This window comes from Takifugu rubripes, unplaced genomic scaffold, assembly GCF_901000725.2.
Source record: "Takifugu rubripes unplaced genomic scaffold, fTakRub1.2, whole genome shotgun sequence".
NCBI lineage: Eukaryota > Metazoa > Chordata > Actinopteri > Tetraodontiformes > Tetraodontidae > Takifugu > Takifugu rubripes.
In genome coordinates, this window is record NW_021821633.1 from 316,416 (window position 1) to 340,746 (window position 24,331).

At 53.5% G+C, this 24,331-nt stretch overlaps 1 protein-coding gene and 1 long non-coding RNA gene across 3 annotated transcripts; one reads left to right on the forward strand and one right to left on the reverse strand.

The window, feature by feature from the left end:
• The first annotated feature begins 68 nt into the window (after positions 1-68).
• Positions 69-20,664, forward strand: LOC101064154 (heterogeneous nuclear ribonucleoprotein L-like). Of its 2 annotated transcripts, XM_029832001.1 has the most exons (15): positions 69-475; positions 3,637-3,755; positions 3,960-4,069; positions 4,139-4,266; positions 4,463-4,548; positions 10,401-10,497; positions 11,315-11,387; positions 15,779-15,850; positions 15,968-16,188; positions 16,425-16,546; positions 17,053-17,254; positions 18,036-18,093; positions 18,228-18,326; positions 19,437-19,529; positions 20,011-20,664. In XM_029832001.1, exons 1-14 carry the CDS (start codon positions 245-247, stop codon positions 19,490-19,492), a joined length of 1,674 nt encoding a protein of 557 aa, XP_029687861.1. In that variant the 5' UTR covers positions 69-244; the 3' UTR covers positions 19,493-19,529; positions 20,011-20,664. The 2 variants fall into 2 exon arrangements, with proteins under 2 accessions (XP_029687861.1, XP_029687860.1); XM_029832000.1 differs by lacking the exon at positions 20,011-20,664 and having other exon boundaries at positions 70-475; positions 19,437-19,904.
• LOC115248347 (uncharacterized) lies at positions 19,978-23,199 on the reverse strand. The gene is made up of 3 exons (XR_003887248.1): positions 23,030-23,199; positions 22,824-22,875; positions 19,978-20,111 (listed from the first exon to the last, which is right to left on the reverse strand). It is a non-coding gene; the product is annotated as an uncharacterized lncRNA (long non-coding RNA).
• Between the last annotated feature and the right edge of the window lie 1,132 nt (positions 23,200-24,331).

Here is a 24,331-nt window from a genome sequence, read left to right on the forward strand (position 1 = left end):
TCCTCCTCCTCCTCCATCCTTCCAGCTCCTCAGCAGCGCGTCTGTTAGTGCGTCCACTCGACCAATCACAGGTCGCCTCTGGCAGGCGCGGACCCGCACGAGCCAATCAGCGAGCAGCAGGGGCGGGACATGTCACACCTCCACAGAAAATCTGTGTTGTCGCATAAACCGACGGACAGACAGACGGACGCGGACGCTTCGTCAGTGGCTCAGCAGCGCAGACCTCATCCCCGCAGGCTGAAGCATGTCGGCGGCCGCAGCACCTCCGCACAGCGACGGTGAGGACGAGGAGGAGTACCGGAGACCGTCCAAGAGGCTGAAAACAGCGGTCCGGCAGACGGAAGAAAGGGAGGAGGGGGAGGATGAGCTGGAGGAGGGGGAGGACTCGGACTCCGGGTCGCTTCCTGGAGAGGGAGAACCAGCCGTGGACCACCGGGCCCGGTGGACCGGCAGCCAGTACCGCGGAGGGCGCAAGGTAAGGAGGGTTTCCATCAGGTTACCTCCCAGCAGCATCCGCGCATTTCTGTATTCATGTCTCCGAATAAGGCTTACGTCGAAGTTGTCTGGCGCGTGCGCGCGCGCGTGCGCGTCTGTTGCGTGCAGGTATTGCAGCTTCCTCCTACAGAGGGTTGCTGGGTGTTTTCACTTGCTCAATTCCAGCCTGCAGAAGGAACTCAGAGTGATGACTGAGCACTTTTCCGTATATTGTGAGTGAATATAAAGAAACTTTGCTCCTTATGAGCTGAAGGTGCGTCTGTAGGTGCTCTGAGGTTAGTTCCTAGTTCCTAGTTCCTAGTTCCTAGTTCCTAGTTCCTCATTCTTAGTCGCAGGTGGGGTGCTGCACCGTCCCTTCTTTGAGTGTGTGGTCACCCCCTTAGCTGCTCTCCAACAGGTTTGTGTGTTTCCAGAAGCCTCAACTCCTCATACCCAGGTCACCAGCATCATAGCCAGGTCACCACCTTCATACCCAGGTCACCAGCATCATACCCAGGTCACCAACCTCATATCCAGGTCACCACCTTCATACCCAGGTCACCAACATCATAGCCAGGTCACCACCTTCATACCCAGGTCACCAACCTCATATCCAGGTCACCACCTTCATACCCAGGTCACCAACATCATAGCCAGGTCACCACCTTCATACCCAGGTCACCAACCTCATATCCAGGTCACCACCTTCATACCCAGGTCACCAACATCATAGCCAGGTCACCAACATCATAGCCAGGTCACTAACATCATAGCCAGGTCACCAACATCATAGCCAGGTCACCACCTTCATACCCAGGTCACTAACATCATACCCAGGTCACCACCTTCATACCCAGGTCACTAACATCATACCCAGGTCTCCACCTTCATACCCAGGTCACCAGCATCATAGCCAGGTCACCACCTTCATACCCAGGTCACTAACATCATACCCAGGTCACCACCTTCATACCCAGGTCACTAACATCATACCCAGGTCACCAACATCATAGCCAGGTCACCAACATCATACCCAGGTCACCACCTTCATACCCAGGTCACCAGCATCATAGCCAGGTCACCAGCATCATACCCAGGTCACCAGCATCATAGCCAGGTCACCAGCATCATACCCAGGTCACCAGCATCATAGCCAGGTCACCACCTTCATACCCAGGTCACCAGCATCATAGCCAGGTCACCACCTTCATACCCAGGTCACCAGCATCATAGCCAGGTCACCAACATCATACCCAGGTCACCAACATCATAGCCAGGTCACCAACATCATACCCAGGTCACCACCTTCATACCCAGGTCACCAGCATCATAGCCAGGTCACCAGCATCATACCCAGGTCACCAGCATCATAGCCAGGTCACCAGCATCATACCCAGGTCACCAGCATCATAGCCAGGTCACCACCTTCATACCCAGGTCACCAGCATCATAGCCAGGTCACCACCTTCATACCCAGGTCACCAGCATCATAGCCAGGTCACCACCTTCATACCCAGGTCACCAGCATCATAGCCAGGTCACCAGCATCATAGCCAGGTCACCACCTTCATACCCAGGTCACCAGCATCATAGCCAGGTCACCAGCATCATAGCCAGGTCACCACCTTCATACCCAGGTCACCAACATCATACCCAGGTCACCAACCTCATACCCAGGTCACCAACATCATAGCCAGGTCACCAGCATCATAGCCAGGTCACCACCTTCATACCCAGGTCACCAACCTCATACCCAGGTCACCACCTTCATACCCAGGTCACCAGCATCATAGCCAGGTCACCAGCATCATACCCAGGTCACCAACTTCATACCCAGGTCACCAACCTCATACCCAGGTCACCACCTTCATACCCAGGTCACCACCTTCATACCCAGGTCACCAACCTCATACCCAGGTCACCACCTTCATACCCAGGTCACCACCTTCATACCCAGGTCACCAACATCATAGCCAGGTCACCACCTTCATACCCAGGTCACCAACTAACCCTAACCTAACAGTGGAAACCTGAGAGGTTTCAGCCTGACACACGTGAGGAACCTTCTCCAATTCTTGACACATTTAAGCGTGAGCTCGTCCTCCACTGACGAAGCCCTCAGTGTCACTGATGTCGACCTTGAAGTTCCTGCACCAGGAACTTGGCAGCGTGACTTGGTTGTTACAGCCGGACTAGCTTTGGCCTACTAACGTTATCTCTCCTCAACGTGTTTCGCCAGCTGTTTGTTGAAGCCTCTGCAGCTTCGCAGCCTTGTGGTCGACTCACCGTTTAAGTCACCCAACGTCACGCCGACTCTGCTCCAGTCTCACTTCCTGTCTAAGCAGTTTAAACCTAAAAACGTTTCCTGTCTGACGTTTGGATTGAGACTTTGGAACCATAAATATACAAAACCCAATGCTACTAGCTGTGAGTTGTTGCACGAGGGCTACCTTCACGCACGTGCTGCTGCTGTGGCCTCACGCCATATTTGGACTCGGGGAACGGCATCAGAAACAAGCTCACACGCGTTTCTCCGCCAACGCATTGTCGTAGATGTAACAGCTCACCAAAAGCTCCTCCTACCAGGACCAAAGAGTGATGGTACACGCTTTAAAAAGGTGCTCCTGGAGACCTATGAAATGAGGGTTCAAGGTCAGATCCAGGTCGGGGGTCACTCCAACATTCCTCCCAGACAAACTACAGAGATGATCCTGCAGTCAGGAGAACATCTGATCTGATCACAATCACCTCAGTTTGGTCTGAAGGAAGGAGAACAAGGAGGTCTGAGGTGGTCAGACTGTCTGTCTTTAAGAGCAACCTAAAGTTTGTCTGACTGTTCTGTTACCTCTGCCTTCATAGCACCTTCTCCAGCACCTTCTCCAGAACCATGGAGGTAAAAGGAAGGCTGGGTGTGGGTCTGTGGTTTCCATCTGGATAATGTGAGGGTTTTCCAGCAAGGCTCTGACTACTGTGAGCGAGGGGTTCACAGCTGTTGGACCTGAAGAACCTCCCATCCGGTTGTTCTTTTACCCTCAGGTCGATTTAAGTTGCCGACGGTAAACAGACGGCGTTGGTGTCATTGGCGGTTTCATTCCTGAGGAAACCCCGGCGTTCGATGTGACTGTGACAGCGGTGTGTGAGAGACCTTTGTGTGTGTTGCAGGACAATGATGGAGACTCCCACCGGATCTCTCCCAGCCCCGTGGTGCACGTCCGAGGTCTCTGTGAGGCTGTGGTGGAGGCAGACCTGATAGATGCTCTGGAGAAGTTTGGACCCATATGGTGAGACTGCGTCCGCCCGTCGGACCCCTTGTCTGGAGCTCTTATATGAGCTCTCATTTCTGTGTCGGGACCCTGGTCCACGAACGTCTGACTGAAGAAGTGAAGCCGTTTCTAGTGACCTCACTGAGGTGGAACCACAGCAATGGTTCCTCTGTACCTGAGCTGATGTTCCAGCCCTGAATGCTTCCGTTGGTGTCTTCTTAGTTATGTGATGATGATGCCCTTCAAGCGACAGGCCCTGGTCGAGTTCTCGGAGCTCCAGAGTGCTGATCGCTGCGTCTCCTGTGGAGCCAAGGAGCCCGTTTACATCGCAGGTACCACCTTGAGGAGTCTGTCGTCTGTACGTGCACACACCAACGTGCATGTGTTCATCTGTTCACCAGGCCAGCAAGCGTACTTTAATTACTCGACATCCAAGAGGATCACCAGGCCCACCAACGCTGACAACCCCAACAGTGGAAACAAGGTCCTCCTCCTGTCCATACAGAACCCCCTCTATCCAATAACCACGGTAACCATGGCAACACTCTGCTGATTATGGCCGTTGATATGCATATGTTGATGACAAACCACATGCTGTCAGCCTCCCACTGCTACGCTAGCACCCGTACCGGACTCTCTGGAGTTTAACGGGTCACTTTTAGTCTCCCACAAAACTAAGTTGTTGTTGTTGTAATTTATGATTTGGTTTGATCCCTTTGCTCCAGGATGTTCTCTACACCGTGTGCAACCCCATCGGGAACGTCCTGAGGATCGTCATCTTTAAACGGAACGGAATCCAGGCAATGGTGGAGTATCCTGACCTGTGTGTGAGGGCGGAGGGAGGTGGGGGGAGGTGGGGGGAGCTGGAAGGAGCTGGAGGAAGGTGGAGGGAGGTGGGGGGAGGTGGAGGGAGGAGGGAGGTGGGGGGAGGTGGGGGAAGGTGGAGGAAGGTGGCGGGAGCTGGAGGGAGGTGGAGGGAGGTGGAAGGAGCTGGAGGAAGGTGGAGGGAGGTGGGGGGAGGTGGAGGGAGGTGGGGGGAGGTGGGGGAAGGTGGAGGGAGCTGGAGGGAGGTGGAGGGAGGTGGAGGGAGGTGGAGGAAGGTGGAGCTGGAAGGAGCTCTAGGGAGGTGGAGGGAGCTCTAGGGAAGTGGAAGGAGCTGGAGGAAGGTGGAGGAGGAGGGAGCTGGAGGGAGGTGGGGGGAGCTGGAGGGAGCTGGGGGGAGGAGGGAGGGAGCTGGAGGGAGCTGGGGGGAGGTGGAGGAAGGTGGAGGAAGGTAGAGGGAGGTGGAGGGAGCTGGAGGAAGGTGGAGGAAGGTGGAGGGAGCTGGAGGAAGGTGGAGGAAGGTGGAGGGAGCTGGAGGAAGGTGGAGGGAGGTGGAGGGAGCTGGAGGAAGCTGGGGGGAGGTGGAGGGAGCTGGAGGAAGGTGGAGGGAGGTGGAGGGAGCTGGGGGAGGTGGAGGGAGGTGGGGGGAGGTGGAGGAAGCTGGAGGAAGGTGGAGGGAGCTGGAGGAAGCTGGAGGAAGGTGGAGGAAGGTGGAGGGAGGTGGAGGAAGGTGGAGGAAGGTGGAGGGAGCTGGAGGAAGGTGGAGGAAGGTGGAGGAAGCTGGAGGAAGGTGGAGGAAGGTGGAGGGAGCTGGAGGAAGGTGGAGGGAGGTGGAGGGAGCTGGAGGAAGCTGGGGGGAGGTGGAGGGAGCTGGAGGAAGGTGGAGGGAGGTGGAGGGAGCTGGGGGGAGGTGGAGGGAGGTGGGGGGAGGTGGAGGAAGCTGGAGGAAGGTGGAGGGAGCTGGAGGAAGCTGGAGGAAGGTGGAGGAAGGTGGAGGGAGGTGGAGGAAGGTGGAGGAAGGTGGAGGGAGCTGGAGGAAGGTGGAGGAAGGTGGAGGAAGCTGGAGGAAGGTGGAGGGAGCTGGAGGAAGCTGGAGGAAGGTGGAGGAAGGTGGAGGAAGGTGGAGGGAGGTGGAGGAAGGTGGAGGAAGCTGGAGGAAGGTGGAGGAAGGTGGAGGAAGGTGGAGGGAGGTGGAGGAAGGTGGAGGAAGCTGGAGGAAGGTGGAGGAAGGTGGAGGAAGGTGGAGGGAGGTGGAGGAAGGTGGCGGGAGCTGGAGGGAGGTGGAGGGAGGTGGAAGGAGCTGGAGGAAGGTGGAGGGAGGTGGGGGGGAGGTGGAGGGAGGAGGGAGGTGGGGGGGAGGTGGGGGAAGGTGGAGGGAGCTGGAGGGAGCTGGAGGGAGGTGGAGGGAGGTGGAGGAAGGTGGAGCTGGAAGGAGCTCTAGGGAGGTGGAGGGAGCACTAGGGAGGTGGAAGGAGCTGGAGGAAGGTGGAGGAGGAGGGAGCTGGAGGGAGGTGGGGGGGAGCTGGAGGGAGCTGGGGGGAGGAGGGAGGGAGCTGGAGGGAGCTGGGGGGAGGGTGGAGGAAGGTAGAGGGAGGTGGAGGGAGCTGGAGGAAGGTGGAGGAAGGTGGAGGGAGCTGGAGGAAGGTGGAGGAAGGTGGAGGGAGCTGGAGGAAGGTGGAGGGAGGTGGAGGGAGCTGGAGGAAGCTGGGGGGAGGTGGAGGGAGCTGGAGGAAGGTGGAGGGAGGTGGAGGGAGCTGGGGGGAGGTGGAGGGAGGTGGGGGGAGGTGGAGGAAGCTGGAGGAAGGTGGAGGGAGCTGGAGGAAGCTGGAGGAAGGTGGAGGAAGGTGGAGGGAGGTGGAGGAAGGTGGAGGAAGGTGGAGGGAGCTGGAGGAAGGTGGAGGAAGGTGGAGGAAGCTGGAGGAAGGTGGAGGGAGCTGGAGGAAGCTGGAGGAAGGTGGAGGAAGGTGGAGGAAGCTGGAGGAAGGTGGAGGAAGGTGGAGGAAGGTGGAGGGAGGTGGAGGAAGGTGGAGGAAGCTGGAGGAAGGTGGAGGAAGGTGGAGGGAGGTGGAGGAAGGTGGAGGAAGGTGGAGGAAGGTGGAGGAAGGTGGAGGGAGGGTGGAGGAAGGTGGAGGAAGGTGGAGGGAGGTGGGGGGAGGTGGAGGGAGGAGGGAGGTGGGGGGAGGTGGGGGAAGGTGGAGGAAGGTGGCGGGAGCTGGAGGGAGGTGGAGGAAGGTGGAGGAAGGTGGAGGGAGGTGGAGGAAGGTGGAGGAAGGTGGAGGGAGGTGGGGGGAGGTGGGGGGAGCTGGAAGGAGCTGGAGGAAGGTGGAGGGAGGTGGGGGGAGGTGGAGGGAGGAGGGAGGTGGGGGGAGGTGGGGGAAGGTGGAGGAAGGTGGCGGGAGCTGGAGGGAGGTGGAGGGAGGTGGAAGGAGCTGGAGGAAGGTGGAGGGAGGTGGGGGGAGGTGGAGGGAGGAGGGAGGTGGGGGGGAGGTGGGGGAAGGTGGAGGGAGCTGGAGGGAGCTGGAGGGAGGTGGAGGGAGGTGGAGGAAGGTGGAGCTGGAAGGAGCTCTAGGGAGGTGGAGGGAGCTCTAGGGAAGTGGAAGGAGCTGGAGGAAGGTGGAGGAGGAGGGAGCTGGAGGGAGGTGGGGGGAGCTGGAGGGAGCTGGGGGGGAGGAGGGAGGGAGCTGGAGGGAGCTGGGGGGAGGTGGAGGAAGGTGGAGGAAGGTAGAGGGAGGTGGAGGGAGCTGGAGGAAGGTGGAGGAAGGTGGAGGGAGCTGGAGGAAGGTGGAGGAAGGTGGAGGGAGCTGGAGGAAGGTGGAGGGAGGTGGAGGGAGCTGGAGGGAAGGAAGCTGGGGGGAGGTGGAGGGAGCTGGAGGAAGGTGGAGGGAGGTGGAGGGAGGCTGGGGGGAGGTGGAGGGAGGTGGGGGGGAGGGTGGAGGAAGCTGGAGGAAGGTGGAGGGAGCTGGAGGAAGCTGGAGGAAGGTGGAGGAAGGTGGAGGGGAGGTGGAGGAAGGTGGAGGAAGGTGGAGGGAGCTGGAGGAAGGTGGAGGAAGGTGGAGGAAGCTGGAGGAAGGTGGAGGAAGGTGGAGGGAGCTGGAGGAAGGTGGAGGGAGGTGGAGGGAGCTGGAGGAAGCTGGGGGGAGGTGGAGGGAGCTGGAGGAAGGTGGAGGGAGGTGGAGGGAGCTGGGGGGAGGTGGAGGGAGGTGGGGGGGAGGTGGAGGAAGCTGGAGGAAGGTGGAGGGAGCTGGAGGAAGCTGGAGGAAGGTGGAGGAAGGTGGAGGGAGGTGGAGGAAGGTGGAGGAAGGTGGAGGGAGCTGGAGGAAGGTGGAGGAAGGTGGGAGGAAGCTGGAGGAAGGTGGAGGGAGCTGGAGGAAGCTGGAGGAAGGTGGAGGAAGGTGGAGGAAGGTGGAGGGAGGTGGAGGAAGGTGGAGGAAGCTGGAGGAAGGTGGAGGAAGGTGGAGGAAGGTGGAGGGAGGTGGAGGAAGGTGGAGGAAGCTGGAGGAAGGTGGAGGAAGGTGGAGGAAGGTGGAGGGAGGTGGAGGAAGGTGGCGGGAGCTGGAGGGAGGTGGAGGGAGGTGGAAGGAGCTGGAGGAAGGTGGAGGGAGGTGGGGGGAGGTGGAGGGAGGAGGGAGGTGGGGGGAGGTGGGGGAAGGTGGAGGGAGCTGGAGGGAGCTGGAGGGAGGTGGAGGGAGGTGGAGGAAGGTGGAGCTGGAAGGAGCTCTAGGGAGGTGGAGGGAGCACTAGGGAGGTGGAAGGAGCTGGAGGAAGGTGGAGGAGGAGGGAGCTGGAGGGAGGTGGGGGGAGCTGGAGGGAGCTGGGGGGAGGAGGGAGGGAGCTGGAGGGAGCTGGGGGGAGGTGGAGGAAGGTGGAGGAAGGTAGAGGGAGGTGGAGGGAGCTGGAGGAAGGTGGAGGAAGGTGGAGGGAGCTGGAGGAAGGTGGAGGAAGGTGGAGGGAGCTGGAGGAAGGTGGAGGGAGGTGGAGGGAGCTGGAGGAAGCTGGGGGAGGTGGGAGGGAGCTGGAGGAAGGTGGAGGGAGGTGGAGGGAGCTGGGGGGAGGTGGAGGGAGGTGGGGGGAGGTGGAGGAGGAAGCTGGAGGAAGGTGGAGGGAGCTGGAGGAAGCTGGAGGAAGGTGGAGGAAGGTGGAGGGAGGTGGAGGAAGGTGGAGGAAGGTGGAGGGAGCTGGAGGAAGGTGGAGGAAGGTGGAGGGAGCTGGAGGAAGCTGGAGGAAGGTGGAGGAAGGTGGAGGGAGGTGGAGGAAGGTGGAGGAAGCTGGAGGAAGGTGGAGGAAGGTGGAGGAAGGTGGAGGGAGGTGGAGGAAGGTGGAGGAAGCTGGAGGAAGGTGGAGGAAGGTGGAGGAAGGTGGAGGGAGGTGGAGGAGGAAGGTGGGAGGAAGGTGGAGGAAGGTGGAGGAGGTGGAGGGAGGTGGAGGAAGGTGGAGGAAGGTGGAGGGAGGGTGGAGGAAGGTGGAGGGAGGTGGAGGAAGGTGGAGGGAGCTGGAGGAAGGTGGAGGGAGCTGGAGGAAGGTGGAGGAAGGTGGAGGAAGGTGGAGGAAGCTGGAGGAAGGTGGAGGGAGCTGGAGGAAGCTGGAGGAAGGTGGAGGAAGGTGGAGGGAGGTGGAGGAAGGTGGAGGAAGGTGGAGGGAGCTGGAGGAAGGTGGGAGGAAGGTGGAGGAAGCTGGAGGAAGGTGGAGGGAGCTGGAGGAAGCTGGAGGAAGGGTGGAGGAAGGTGGAGGAAGGTGGAGGGAGGTGGAGGAGGTGGAGGAAGGTGGAGGAAGGTGGAGGAAGGTGGAGGGAGGTGGAGGAAGGTGGAGGGAGGTGGAGGGAGCTGGGGGGAGCTGGGGGGAGGAGGGAGGGAGCTGGAGGGAGCTGGGGGGAGGTGGAGGAAGGTGGAGGGAGCTGGAGGAAGGTGGAGGAAGGTGGAGGGAGGTGGAGGAAGCTGGAGGAAGGTGGAGGGAGGTGGAGGAAGGTGGAGGGAGCTGGAGGAAGGTGGAGGGAGGTGGAGGAAGGAGGGAGGAAGCTGGAGGAAGGTGGAGGGAGGTGGAGGAAGGTGGAGGAAGCTGGAGGAAGGTGGAGGGAGGTGGAGGAAGGTGGAGGGAGCTGGAGGAAGGTGGAGGAGGTGGAGGAGGTGGAGGAAGGGAGGAGGTGGAGGAGGTGGAGGAGGTGGAGGAAGCTGGAGGAAGGTGGAGGAAGGGAGAAGTGGAGGAAGGTGGAGGGAAGGTGGAGGACGGTGGAAGGTGGAGGAGCTGGAAGAAGGTGGAGGAAGGTGGAGGGAAGCTGGAGGAGTGGAGGAGCTGGAGGAAGCTGGAGGAAGGTGGAGGAAGGTGGAGGGAGGTGGAGGAAGGTGGAGGAAGGTGGAGGAAGGTGGAGGGAGCTGGAGGACAGCTGGAGGAAGGTGGAGGAAGGTGGAGGAAGGTGGAGGGAGGTGGAGGAAGGTGGAGGAAGGTGGAGGGAGGTGGAGGAAGGTGGAGGGAGGTGGAGGAAGGTGGAGGGAGGTGGAGGGAGCTGGGGGGAGGAGGGAGGGAGCTGGAGGAGTGGGGGGATGGTGGAGAAGGTGGAGAAGGTAGAGGGAGGGTGGAGGGAGCTGGAGGAAGGTGGAGGAAGGTGGAGGGAGCTGGAGGAAGGTGGAGGAAGGTGGAGGAGCTGGAGGAAGGATGGAGGGAGGTGGAGGGAGCTGGAGGAAGCTGGGGGGAGGTGGAGGGAGCTGGAGGAAGGTGGAGGGAGGTGGAGGGAGCTGGGGGGAGGTGGAGGGAGGTGGGGGGAGGTGGAGGGAGGTGGGGGGAGGTGGAGGAGGATGGAGGAGGTGGAGGAGGTGGAGGAGGTGGTTTCCTTGACTCTGGTCTCTGCAGGTTTGAGTCTGTTCATTGTGCTCAGAAGGCCAAAGCTGCCCTGAATGGAGCCGACATCTATGCTGGCTGCTGCACCCTGAAGATTGAGTACGCCAGGGTGAGTCCAGAACCACCGCAGGCCCACAGAACCCCTGCAGGCCCACAGAACCACCGCAGGCCCACAGAACCCCTGCAGGCCCACAGAACCACTGCAGGCCCACAGAACCCCTGCAGGCCCACAGAACCCCTGCAGGCCCACAGAACCACCACAGGCCCACAGAACCACCACAGGCCCACAGAACCCCTGCAGGTGCTGGCAGGAAGAGAGACCTTTAGCACATCTTTATTTCTCTCCGGCCCCATCCTCAAACCCAGATCTCCGGCACCTACTGCTGGGGCCCAGAGCGCCGGCGTTCTCTGTCCTGGCTTCAGGACAGGCTCTAACGAGGTGTCCCTCAGCCCCATTAACACGACCTGTTGGAACCCAGCAGCTCCCTTCTGGTCGGGGGGGGCACCTGTCCGTACCTGGACAGAGCTTTGGTATCGGATCATGATAGACGGGGGTGAAGGTGGTGAGGACGACACCACAGCACTCTTGATTCTAGAGGCAACTTCACGCTGTCAAACCCCTCCAGTCCCTGGGCCCGGGCCCCTAGCCCCCGGCCCTCAGCCCCTGGCCCCCGGCCCTCAGTCCCTGGGCTCCGGCCCCCAGTCCCTGGCCCCCGGCCCCTGGCCCCCAGTCCCTGGCCCCCGGCCCCTAGCAAAGGCCCAGGTCCCTCCAGAATCAGCACCATCGCCAACATCTTCTTTGGTCCGCTAACAGTTTCTGAACATGCCATTAAAACGTGGCGGTAGCGGCCCGACAGGGCCAGAACCGGCATGGAGCCCAGAATCCACTGGGCCCAGTCTGACCGATGCTGCCTGTGTTCCTATAGCCCACACGCCTGAATGTGATCAAGAACGACAACGAGAGTTGGGACTACACTAAACCGTACCTGGTCAGACGAGGTAGGACATCTCTGTTCCTCTCTTCTACACCACTAAGAACCCAACAGAAGCTGACGTGGGGTCAGTTCTGCAGTGATAGCTAATAATGTTGCTCCTCCGGCTACGGGCTGCACACACGTAGCAACAGGTGAGATTAGCAGGTGGTGAGTGAAACGCTCACATTCATGTGATCATGTGACCACAATCTGATTCCCCCACCAACACAACCTCAACCTAACAGCAGAGCAGCATGCAGCTAGTGGGTGTAGCTCTATAACCAGGTCTGAGTAGCCTGGGAGGACAGCAGCAGCAGCAGTAGCAGCAGCAACAGTAGTAGCAGCAGTAGCAGTAGCAGCAGCAGCAGCAGCAGCAGTAGCAGTAGCAGCAGCAGCAGCAGCAGTAGTAGCAGCAGTAGCAGTAGCAGCAGCAGCAGCAGCAACAGTAGCAGTAGCAACAGTAGTAGCAGCAGCAGTAGCAGCAGCAACAGTAGTAGCAGCAGTAGCAGTAGCAGCAGCAGCAGCAGCAGCAGTAGCAGCAGCAGCAGCAGCAACAGTAGTAGCAGCAGTAGCAGTAGCAGCAGCAGCAGCAGCAACAGTAGCAGTAGCAACAGTAGTAGCAGCAGCAGCAGTAGCAGCAGCAGCAGCAGGTACCGGTACTACTACTACTGCTGCTGCTGCTGCTGCTACTGCTGCTGCTACTGCTGCTACTGCTGCTGCTGCTACTGTTGCTACTGCTACTGCTGCTGCTACTGTTGCTACTGCTGCTGCTGTTGCTACTACTGTTGCTACTGTTGACGCAGCATCAGACACATCTGGGGAAACAGCGCAGCACATACTGCCATCAATCAGCGCTGGTGAAGCAGCCTGGACTGCAGACCTCTCTCCCACCAAGACTCTCGCACTCCTGCTTCAGCATCTTCAGTCTCCTCTACCACGCACGGTGTCACGGCCTCACGGCCTCACGGCCTCACGGCCTCACGGCCTCACGGCCTCACGGCCTCATGGCCTCATGGCCCTGCACCTGGGAAACACTGAGGGACAGAGACAGTAGCGCAGAGCCGTGGACCGCAGGCTGACCATGCACAGCAGCTCTCTTCCATCTTCACCCCGTGCAGCACAGAGAGGAGGAGAGCGGCACCTCTGACCACCATGCAGCTGCTTCTTCAACATGCCCAGGAGCCCTCAGCCCCCCGCCTGCAGGACCCCACTCACATCTTCTCCAGTCCCACTGACTCACAGTTGAAGGAGTCTTGCAGGTTGAGGTCTGGTCCACACAGTCCACCAGAGGAGCATCCTGCTGCTGGGGCACCTTCTGCCTCCTGCTGGGGCACCTTCTGCCTCCTGCTGGGGCACCTTCTGCCTCCTGCTGGGGCACCTTCTGCCTCCTGCTGCCTTGGATCAAAGGTTCTGATTGGGAGCATGAGGACCTTTAATCTGGTGGACCAGACGTCAAAACCTGCAGGGCTCCTGCTGTCAGGTCTGCTTTCATCTGTGATTGTTGCCCACAATATCACACACACACATAGACCTGCACACACACACACACACACATAGACCTGCACACACACACACACACACATAGACCTACACACACACACAAACACACACACACACATAGACCTACACACACACACAAACACACACACACACATAGACCTACACACACACACACACACACACATAGACCTACACACACACACAAACACACACACACACATAGACCTACACACACACACACACACACATAGACCTACACACACACACACACATAGACCTACACACACACACACACATAGACCTACACACACAGACCTACACACACACACACACACATAGACCTACACACACACATAGACCTACACACGCACACACACACACACACACACACACACACACACACACAGACCTACACACACACACACATAGACCTACACACACATACACACACACATACATACACACACACACACATAGACCTACACACACGTACACACACACACACGCAGACCTACACACACACACACACACACACATAGACCTACACACACACACACACACACACACACATCGTTTTCGGGAATGTTTTTTTTCCAAACTCAGTCATGATGAACTATTGATGAGATGTTGAATTGTTTTGTGATGGACCGTATGGGCCCGGATATAAGACGACCTGATTATGAGACCTCCCCCGTCTTTTTCAAGACTCAAGTTTGAAAAAACTGTTATCTCTTCTATTTTCTTCTCTTTCTCTTTTTTATTTTTCTTCTTCGTGACAGGGGTTCGCTTTGGCCTGGGGAGTTAAGTTCAGCATTCGCTTTAAAGATATCTGGCGCCATCTAGCGTTGTGAATGGGTCTGACGTCTAGACCCCGAATGTAAGACGACCCCCACTTTTTCAGTCTTATTTCAAAGCAGAAAACACCGTCTTATATTCGGGCCAATACTGTAATTCTCATTTATGTCATATATCTCATACATGTTCCAGCATGTTAAGGGTTCGGGGTTCTTTTGACCCTCCTCTGTCAGAGGACATCAGTGGTTACTGAGCACCTCTGGTTGGAATCATCTTGAGCTCTGGCTGATCCAGCAGCAGGTCCAGCAGCAGGTCCAGCAGCAGGTCCAGCAGCAGGTCCTGCAGCAGGTCCTGCAGCAGGTCCAGCAGCAGGTCCTGCAGCAGGTCCTGCAGCAGGTCCAGCAGCAGGTCCTGCTCGTGTGCAGGTTAACACTTGTGATGGTTCCTAAGGGGACCCGCTGAGCTGGTTCCAACCTCTGATGTGAAGTGGTCTGCAGCCTGTACTGGTCTGACTGGAGGCACGCTGCTGCTCTACACCTCCAGTTTGTTGGCTGAAGCCGTGGCGCTGCAGAGCAGCATTGCTGCGCTCTGGCCTCCACAAGCTGCTGCTGTGTGGCGTCAGCGTGTCTCCGGTGGGCAGCAGCGCCGTGTGCCGCCTGTGGACGGGCCACAGGCTGAAAGGCGCCGTGTGCCGCCTGTGGACGGGCCACAGGCTGAACGGCGCCGTGTGCCGCCTGTGGACGGGCCACAGGCTGAACGGCGCCGTGAGCCGCCTGTGGACGGGCCACAGGCTGAACGGCGCCGTGAGCCGCCTGTGGACGGGCCACAGGCTGAAGGGCGCCGTGTGCCGCCTGTGGACGCGCCACAGGCTGAACGGCGCCGTGAGCCGCCTGTGGACGGGCCACAGGCTGAACGGCGCCGTGAGCCGCCTGTGGACGCGCCACAGGCTGAACGGCGCCGTGAGCCGCCTGTGGACGGCCGCGCTGTGCTGTGTGTTGATGTGATGGTAATGTTTCACTGTTATGATGGTGATGTAATGCAGGTTGATGTTCTTACGTGCTGAAGGAGAACAAAAGGCAAAGGTTGATGCGCCACAGGTACTGTGTCTCATATCTCCTGACACTCCACCACCTCCATCCCCACCACTAATTCTACAATGTAGGTTTTTTTTTTTTGATAAAGTGGTTTGTAAAACCACCGATTGTCACAGTCCAATGGTTTGCTAGTCATTTCCTCATCGTTAGCTTCCTCTCTTCATGCTCTGCTGGTGGACTGTAGCGTTTCTTTGACTCATTTGAAAGGAAGAACAACTCCATTATGGATCATAATGTGCACGTGACGGGCACGTCGTCATGCTGAAGGAGAGTCTCAGTTTTGAAGCCTCCCATATTTTCTGTAATTTGAGAGAAATCTGCTGTCAGAAGAGCTGAAGAAGCTGCTCGTGTGGCAAACGTGAAGGTCCAAAACTTGTAAAAGGGTTCTTAAAGCAGGAGAGGAGGTTGGAGGAAAGAGCAGCAGCGTTGGTCGCTGGAGACGTAACCACGGCAACAGCTTCTTCAGCTCTTCGGGAGAACGCCATCATGGAAGTGTCTGTTTTATTGTATTGATCACACACGTCTCTAAAGTGATGCTAACCAAGCTAACAGATAGATGAAAACCTGTTTGGAAGAGAAACTCCATGACAGGAGAGTTTTTTTATGATTGTCTTTGATTTGATGGTTTGTTTGTTGGACAAAAACACTTTGGAATCCAAACTATCATTTTTTACAGTGTTCTGACCAGAGAAACAGGGAACACCCACACAAACATCCAGCTACATCACCTCAGAGGGAACACGGAGCAGCCAGAGCACCTCCAGGCAGGAGCTCCAGCCAGAGCACCTCCAGGCAGGAGCTCCAGCCAGAGCACCTCCAGGCAGGAGCTCCAGCCAGAGCACCTCCAGGCAGGAGCTCCAGCCTGGAGGTGCTCTGGCTGCTCCGTCACCAGGTCCAGTCTTCAGCATCGAACCGCTGCAGACCACAGTTACCTAAGACCTGTCCCTGTCCCTGTCCCTGTCCCTGTCCCTGTCCCTGTCCCTGTCCCTGTCCCTGTCCCTGTCCCTGTCCCTGTGTGTGTGTTCAGACCGTGGTAAAGGGAGGCAAAGACAAGCCATTCTGGGAGAACATCCATCGTCCTACAGTGAAAACGGATACGGTGAGATGGGCCTTCAGGATGTGGGTTTATTAGGACCCTCAAGCTTGTCCAGATTGTTGCTTTTGATGAGTGTCTCCCTGATTCCTGACCACTGTCTTCAACTGTGCGCTGCCCCAGGTCCACCCTGCCCCCTGCTGCCTCTGCCCAGTAACACCAGGTACAAGCTGGCCTCCTTGGACGTTCCCGACATGGTGTCCTACCCTCCGCCCCAGTCTTCGTCCTATTCTTACTCTGGACACATACCCAGCTCCGTTGCCATGGTGAGTGGCCTCCATCCATCCAAGATGAACTGCACCCGCATCTTCAACCTCTTCTGCCTTTATGGAAACATTGAGAAGGTAACTGTGTGTGTGTGTGTGTGTGTGTGTGTGTGTGTGTGTGTGTGTGTGTGTGTGTGTGTGTGTGTGTGTGTGTCCACATTCTACTACCAAAATGTCCTCACTTTGTTATGACTATTTGAGTGTTCAGACCTGGTGACGGTCAGGGCTACGTCAGGGGTCAGGGGTCAGGGGTCCGCCTTTCTCACGTAAACCTGTACAGCGACATTAACTGGGCTGCTTTCCCGTGTTGGCAGGTGAAGTTTATGAAGAGCGTTCCTGGTACGGCGCTGGTGGAGATGGGAGACGAGTACGCTGTGGACAGAGCCATCACACACCTGAACAGCATCAAGGTGTTCGGCAAGAGGCTCAACGTGTGGTAGGGGACACACACACACACACACACACACACACACACACACGCGAGTCTGGATCTCGTACCCTCGTTCAGACCCTGGACAGAGACAGACGGCATGACGGAGGTGTTCCACAGTGACACAGGTGTTCCACAGGTGTCCCACCCCCAGCGAGGCCAGCTGCATGGTCTCCTGTGAGCAGATGCCTCCGTCCCCAGACATGAACAGACAGCTCACATTTAGACACGGTCTCAGCATGGCCTCAGGTCTGGTGATGGGGGGGCTGTAGGCAGCGGCCAGAGCCAGGCTGCTTGCAGGAGAAGGGTAGAAGACTGTTTCCGGGGCAACAGCCTGAGCTTGTTGGGCGGCAGCTTTATGAACTGAGAGTTACTTTAATCACTTAATTCAGGTAATATTAGTCTTTTCTCAATGTTGAGTGAGAAGTGGCAGCTCTAAGCTGATCTCAGGGGGAGCTTGAGAGGTTGGGACCGTAGAACCGACAGCTTTTATTGGCTTTTCTTGTGTCCAGCGTCTCCAAGCAGCATGCAGTCATTCCCAGTCAGGTGTTCGAGCTGGACGATGGAAGCAGTAGCTATAAGGACTTCGCCATGACCAGGAACAACCGCTTCAGCAGTGCTGGCCAGGCCTCCAAGAACATAATCCAGCCTCCATCGGCCGTGCTGCACTACTACAACGTTCCTCCGTGCATATCACAGGAGCAGTTACTCAGGGTGGCTACCTTTCACTTATTAATGCTCATACGGTGGTGGCACTTCAGGACTGGTGGGGCTAGGCTTGGCCTTAGGGGCAGGGGCTAGGGTTAGGGTTAGGCTTGGCCTTAAGGGCAGGGGCTAGGGTTAGGGTTAGGCTTGGCCTTAGGAGCAGGGGATAGGGTTAGGGTTAGGCTTGGCCTTAGGAGCAGGGGATAGGGTTAGGGTTAGGGTTGGCCTTAGGGGCAGGGGTTAGGGTTAGGGTTAGGGTTGGCCTTAGGGGCAGGGGTTAGGGTTGGCCTTAGGAGCAGGGGCTAGGGTTAGGGTTAGGGTTGGCCTTAGGAGCAGGGGCTAGGGTTAGGGTTAGGGTTGGCCTTAGGGGCAGGGGTTAGGGTTGGCCTTAGGGGCAGGGGTTAGGGTTAGGGTTAGGGTTGGCCTTAGGAGTAGGGGTTAGGGTTAGGGTTAGGGTTAGGGTTGGCCTTAGGAGTAGGGGTTAGGGTTGGCCTTAAGAGCAGGGGTTAGGGTTAGGGTTGGCCTTAGGAGCAGGGGTTAGGGTTAGGGTTGGCCTTAGGAGCAGGGGTTAGGGTTAGGGTTAGGGTTAGGGTTGGCCTTAGGAGTAGGGGTTAGGGTTGGCCTTAAGAGCAGGGGTTAGGGTTAGGGTTGGCCTTAGGAGCAGGGGTTAGGGTTAGGGTTGGCCTTAGGAGCCGGTGCTGCTGTAGGAGGAGCAGATGTGGACACCAGTCCACGCGTCCACTTCCTGACCTGCTGAAACGATGGTGATATATCTGCTGTTGTTTTTCAGCTGTGCACGGAGCACGACGTGCCTGGATTTGTCAAATTCAAGATGTTTGATGCTAAACGTAAGTGAAGATTAATATCCGATTCTTTCTGATGATGGTTTCCATCTGCAGACGTAGACAGTGGATGTGTTGATCTGTTGCCTGTCCTGTGCTTTCATCTTTCTTCCTCTCCTAAATTCCCTTTTATCTCTCAGCCTCCTCTAAAACCATCTCTGGCTTGTTGGAGTTTGACAGTAAGACTGAAGCTGTGGAAGTTCTCACTGTGCTCAACCATTACCAGATCAGGATACCCAGTAAGTTCCAGTAGCAACACTCCAGTCTTCTCTGTTCACAACAGTTCGCACCTGTTCACACCTGTTCACACCGGTTCACACCTGTTCACACGTGTCCACACCGGTTCACACCTGTTCACACCAATGCACACTTGTTCACACCAGTTCACACCTGTTCACACCTGTTCACACCTGTTCACACCAGTTCACACCTGTTCACACCAGTTCACACCAGTTCACACCTGTTCACACCAGTTCACACCTGTTCACACTTGTCCACACCTGTTCACACCTGTTCACACCTGTTCACACTTGTCCACACCAGTTCACACCTGTTCACACCTGTTCACACCTGTTCACACCTGTTCACACTTGTCCACACCTGTTCACACCTGTTCACACCAGTTCACACCTGTTCACACTTGTCCACACCTGTTCACACCTGTTCACACCTGTTCACACCAGTTCACACTTGTCCACACCAGTTCACACCTGTTCACACCAGTTCACACTTGTCCACACCAGTTCACACCAATTCACACTTGTTCACACCAGTTCACACCTGTTCACACCTGTTCACACCTGTTCACACCTGTTCACACCAGTTCACACCTGTTCACACCACTTCACACCAGTCCACACCAGTTCACACCTGTTCACACCAGTTCACACCTGTTCACACCACTTCACACCAGTCCACACCAGTTCACACCAGTTCACACCTGTTCACACCTGTTCACACCAGTTCACACCTGTTCACACCTGTTCACACCAGTTCACAGCTTTATAAAATCTTTATGATCTGGTCGATTTTCGGCAGACAGACAGGCAGACACACACACACACACACACACACACACACACACACACACACACAGGTGTGGAGGCAGTTTTATAAGCAGGTTTAAATTAAAGGTCTCCAGAGGAGCTTTAGCCTTTGTGTGTTAGATGCACCTCAGTGTCTCTTCTGCCAAGAACCAGGAACCAGCTTCTGCTGCTGGACTCACAAGCTCAGAGGTTTGTTTGAAGGGTTGGAAAAGGTTGGAGAAGCTGGAGGGGTAGGAGAACATCAGTGCCTGAGGGTTCTGCTGCATCTGTTCCATTATTTTCTTCTGTGTTCTCTGCTTTCAGATGGATCCAACCCGTACACACTGAAGTTGTGTTTCTCCACCTCATCTCACTTGTAGTGCTTTGATGAGATCTTCCTCAGGTCACCAGAGACACGTATGTAGGAGACAATCTGCCATTCGTGATGTCACATCTGGAGGTTTCTCATGTTTTGACCTTATTGTTTAAGCTACTGTAAATACTGTGCATCTGTAGTTAATGTGGATTCCAATGCTCTGATTTAGTCATTTGTGTGAGATGAAAAGACATCAAAGCATATCATTGATGATTATCAGGAAGCTGCTTGTTCCTGATGATCTTTTTCATCATTGTGTTGGTAATGAAAGTAGAGCAAAACGACAAGAAGGCAAAAGTACTTTACACAGCAAATAACTCATCCTAGCAGGAGCAGAGGGGAATATGATCACACGGGTTTCAAACCACGCATTAAAACCACATTATTGCTGACACAAAGTTAATAAAATGGTTTCAGACTACGTTCTAACATTGGAATCATGTGACCTGACACCAGATCAGGACGAGTGCTCCATGATTTATGCTAAAGACTCGTTATTGAAGGACGTGGACATTTTTGCAGGCCTGGGCTGAGGCTGGAACCGAGACTAGAAGAACGGTCACAGGGCCAGTAAAGGTGCCCCACAGATGGTGCAGGCTCTGGGGTCGGGTCAGCAGAAGGTCCTGTAGGAGTACAGGAGAACCACCAATGCTCACAAATATCCTGAGGATCATCTGACTCAGTCTGCAGAGACCCAGGACCTGGAGGAGGTTTATTTTCTGGCTACGACCCCAAACAGTTAAAAGAAATGGTTCTCTCTCACACACACGCACACACACACACGCGCACACACACACACACACACACGCGCGCACGCACACACACACAGACACACACACGCACACACACACACACACACACACACCCCTGACCTGAAGGGGCTGAATATTTATGCCAACACTTATTCTAATTTCAGTCTTTTTTCATTAATTAACGTGCTTTTTCCCAAATCTAAATCCAAATTGTATCAACCATTGTGAATAAAAGTAACAAACAGGGGAAACATTATAATTACTTATGGTGACCATGGTGGCTATTACTGGCTAATAACCTATGACTGGTTTATAACTATAGACTATAACTGGTTTATAACTGTAGACTATGACTGGTTTATAACTGTAGACTATAACTGGTTTATAACTGTAGACTATGACTGGTTTATAACTATAGACTATAACTGGTTTATAACTGTAGACTATAACTGGTTTATAACTGTAGACTATGACTGGTTTATAACTGTAGACTATGACTGGTTTATAACTGTAGGCTATGACTGGTTTATAACTGTAGGCTATGACTGGTTTATAACTGTAGACTATGACTGGTTTATAACTGTAGGCTATGACTGGTTTATAACTGTAGACTATAACTGGTTTATAACTGTAGGCTATGACTGGTTTATAACTCTAGACTATGACTGGTTTTTAACTGTAGGCTATGACTGGTTTATAACTGTAGACTATGACTGGTTTATAACTATAGACTATAACTGGTTTATAACTGTAGACTATAACTGGTTTATAACTGTAGACTATGACTGGTTTATAACTGTAGGCTATGACTGGTTTATAACTGTAGGCTATGACTGGTTTATAACTGTAGACTATGACTGGTTTATAACTGTAGGCTATGACTGGTTTATAACTGTAGACTATGACTGGTTTATAACTGTAGGCTATGACTGGTTTATAACTGTAGGCTATGACTGGTTTATAACTGTAGACTATAACTGGTTTATAACTGTAGGCTATGACTGGTTTATAACTCTAGACTATGACTGGTTTTTAACTGTAGGCTATGACTGGTTTATAACTGTAGGCTATGACTGGTTTATAACTGTAGACTATAACTGGTTTATAACTGTAGACTATGACTGGTTTATAACTGTAGGCTATGACTGGTTTATAACTGTAGGCTATGACTGGTTTATAACTGTAGACTATGACTGGTTTATAACTGTAGGCTATGACTGGTTTATAACTGTAGCCTATGACTGGTTTATAACTGTAGACTATGACTGGTTTATAACTGTAGACTATAACTGGTTTATAACTCTAGACTACGACTGGTTTATAACTGTAGGCTATGACTGGTTTATAACTGTAGGCTATAACTGGTTTATAACTGTAGACTATAACTGGTTTATAACTGTAGGCTATGACTGGTTTATAACTGTAGACTATAACTGGTTTATAACTGTAGGCTATGACTGTAGACTATAACTGGTTTATAACTGTAGGCTATGACTGTAGACTATAACTGGTTTATAACTGTAAGCTATGACTGGTTTATAACTGTAGGCTATGACTGTAGACTATAACTGGTTTATAACTGTAGGCTATGACTGTAGACTATAACTGGTTTATAACTGTAAGCTATGACTGGTTTATAACTGTAGGCTATGACTGTAGACTATAACTGGTTTATAACTGTAAGCTATGACTGGTTTATAACTGTAGGCTATGACTGTAGACTATAACTGGTTTATAACTGTAAGCTATGACTGGTTTATAACTGTAGGCTATAACTGGTTTATAACTGTAGGCTATAACTGGTTTATAACTGTAGACTATAACTGGTTTATAACTGTAGGCTATGACTGGTTTATAACTGTAGACTATAACTGGTTTATACCTGTAGGCTATGACTGGTTTATAACTGTAGGCTATGACTGGTTTATAACTGTAGGCTATGACTGGTTTATAACTGTAGACTATAACTGGTTTATAACTGTAGGCTATGACTGGTTTATAACTGTAGGCTATGACTGGTTTATAACTGTAGACTATAACTGGTTTATACCTGTAGGCTATGACTTGTTTATAACTGTAGGCTATGACTGGTTTATAACTGTAGGCTATGACTGGTTTATAACTGTAGACTATAACTGGTTTATACCTGTAGGCTATGACTGGTTTATACCTGTAGGCTATGACTGGTTTATAACTGTAGGCTATGACTGGTTTATAACTGTAGACTATGACTGGTTTATAACTGTAGACTATAACTGGTTTATAACTGTAGGCTATGACTGGTTTATAACTGTAGGCTATGACTGGTTTATAACTGTAGGCTATAACTGGTTTATAACTGTAGGCTATGACTGGTTTATAACTGTAGACTATAACTGGTTTATAACCGGCGGCTATGACAGTTATAAACTAGTCATAACCTACTGTGTTGGTTTTGATGAGATTTAATTGCCCTAGTTTACCACCAGACCCAAATATGTGGCATTAATTTACCAAAGATGTTTTCTCAAGCACATAAAAGTGAAAACTGACAGAAAGGAGAACTTTAAAAGAGTCGTTCAGGTTATGTTTTGGGTTTCTCACCACACCCGCCTTCTGCTGGCTGCCTGCGGTCACTTCCTGTCATTGGTCAATCCTGTTGTATTTAAATGAAACGGAATCTCTTTATAAAATGGGAATTTTCAGGTGATGATGTGATATTAGAACTGTGGCTCTGTTTGCAGTAGCCTGTTAATCGTGATACTCATTATAATCGGTGTTTATTGGGCGTCTAGTAAAAGTGATCTGACCGTCTCACTAGAAGTGTGTCTGTCTCCAACAAGCCTGAAGCCCTTTGCTTTGTGTTGGCACTAGTGTTTGCTTAATGCTTGTAAGGCCTCTTATTGGTCTCTTTGCAGAGCCTCAATGTTGCCTTCAGGAGCAGTCCAGCCTTCTGGTGTATGCAGGTCTAAATGGGGGGGTCTTGGTAGGATCAAGGGGACTAATGATATATTTATGCTAAGTTTCGTAGCTTGGATTTTCCCTGAAAGCTCCCTTTTGCTTTAATGTTTTACAGCATAAATGCTGTCAGGAAGGATTGGTTTGTTGGTGATATTGGTCTCCAGAGCTACAGCTGGTTCTGAAAGAGACAGGAGCCATAATTTAATTATGTCATACTTAACAAAATAACTTATGCATCACTACTTTATATAGTGTAAAATATACATAATGGTTTTGAGCGCCACATTATAAAATGATGTTTGCTTCACATATTTTAACAGAAATACATGTTTGGCTAATATATTTTAGAAATGAATGGATTTTAAAGCTTTTGTGCATATGTGGGATATATGTATCTGCACATAAGAGCATCGGGGACTCGTGAAGCACAGTGACAGAAGCTTTTCCCTTCTTACTCCTGGATTATGAAAAGGCTTTAAAATGTCCTCGTTAATAAAAGGTGGTGAAATACTGCTGATTTAGATGGTGAATCTCACTATGTTTTGAAGGTTTATTCAATTTTTGTGTCTGGAATGTTGAAAAATGAGGAATCAAGTTCTGCTGTTTTTATTTCTGCTCTCACAAACACTTTAATGACAGATCTAGAAATGTTCCTGTAACAGGCGACACATACATACAAATCTACTGAAATTATTTAAATGTTGAAATGCAATAAAAGCATCATCTCTGCTCAGAACGGTCTGACCATTCTTGCCCTTTGAGCTGTTTTTAATGGAGGAAATCCTATCAAAAGAAGGCATGAAAAGTATTTTTTGATCTTTGATCCTAAAGGTTTATACTTGAAATCTCTGATAGAAGAAAGAGCATAATTGTTACTTGTGTGTTAAAACTATGAGGAAAAGGAGATGAGGTTCTACAAGTGACCCACAGAACCTTTAAAACTACAGCTCATGGAGGCTGAGGAGCCCACGTTCCTCCAGGAGAATCTTCTCAGGATCAGAGGCCTCCTGGTGGCTTCTGCTCCAAGACAGAAGACAAGAGGAGAGAAAAGGGCAACATCCCATTCCAATCATAGGAACCTTCTAAAAGGTTCAGAGGTAACTGAAATAAATCTCAGATATGACAAAAGCACAGGAGGCCCCACAAGGCCA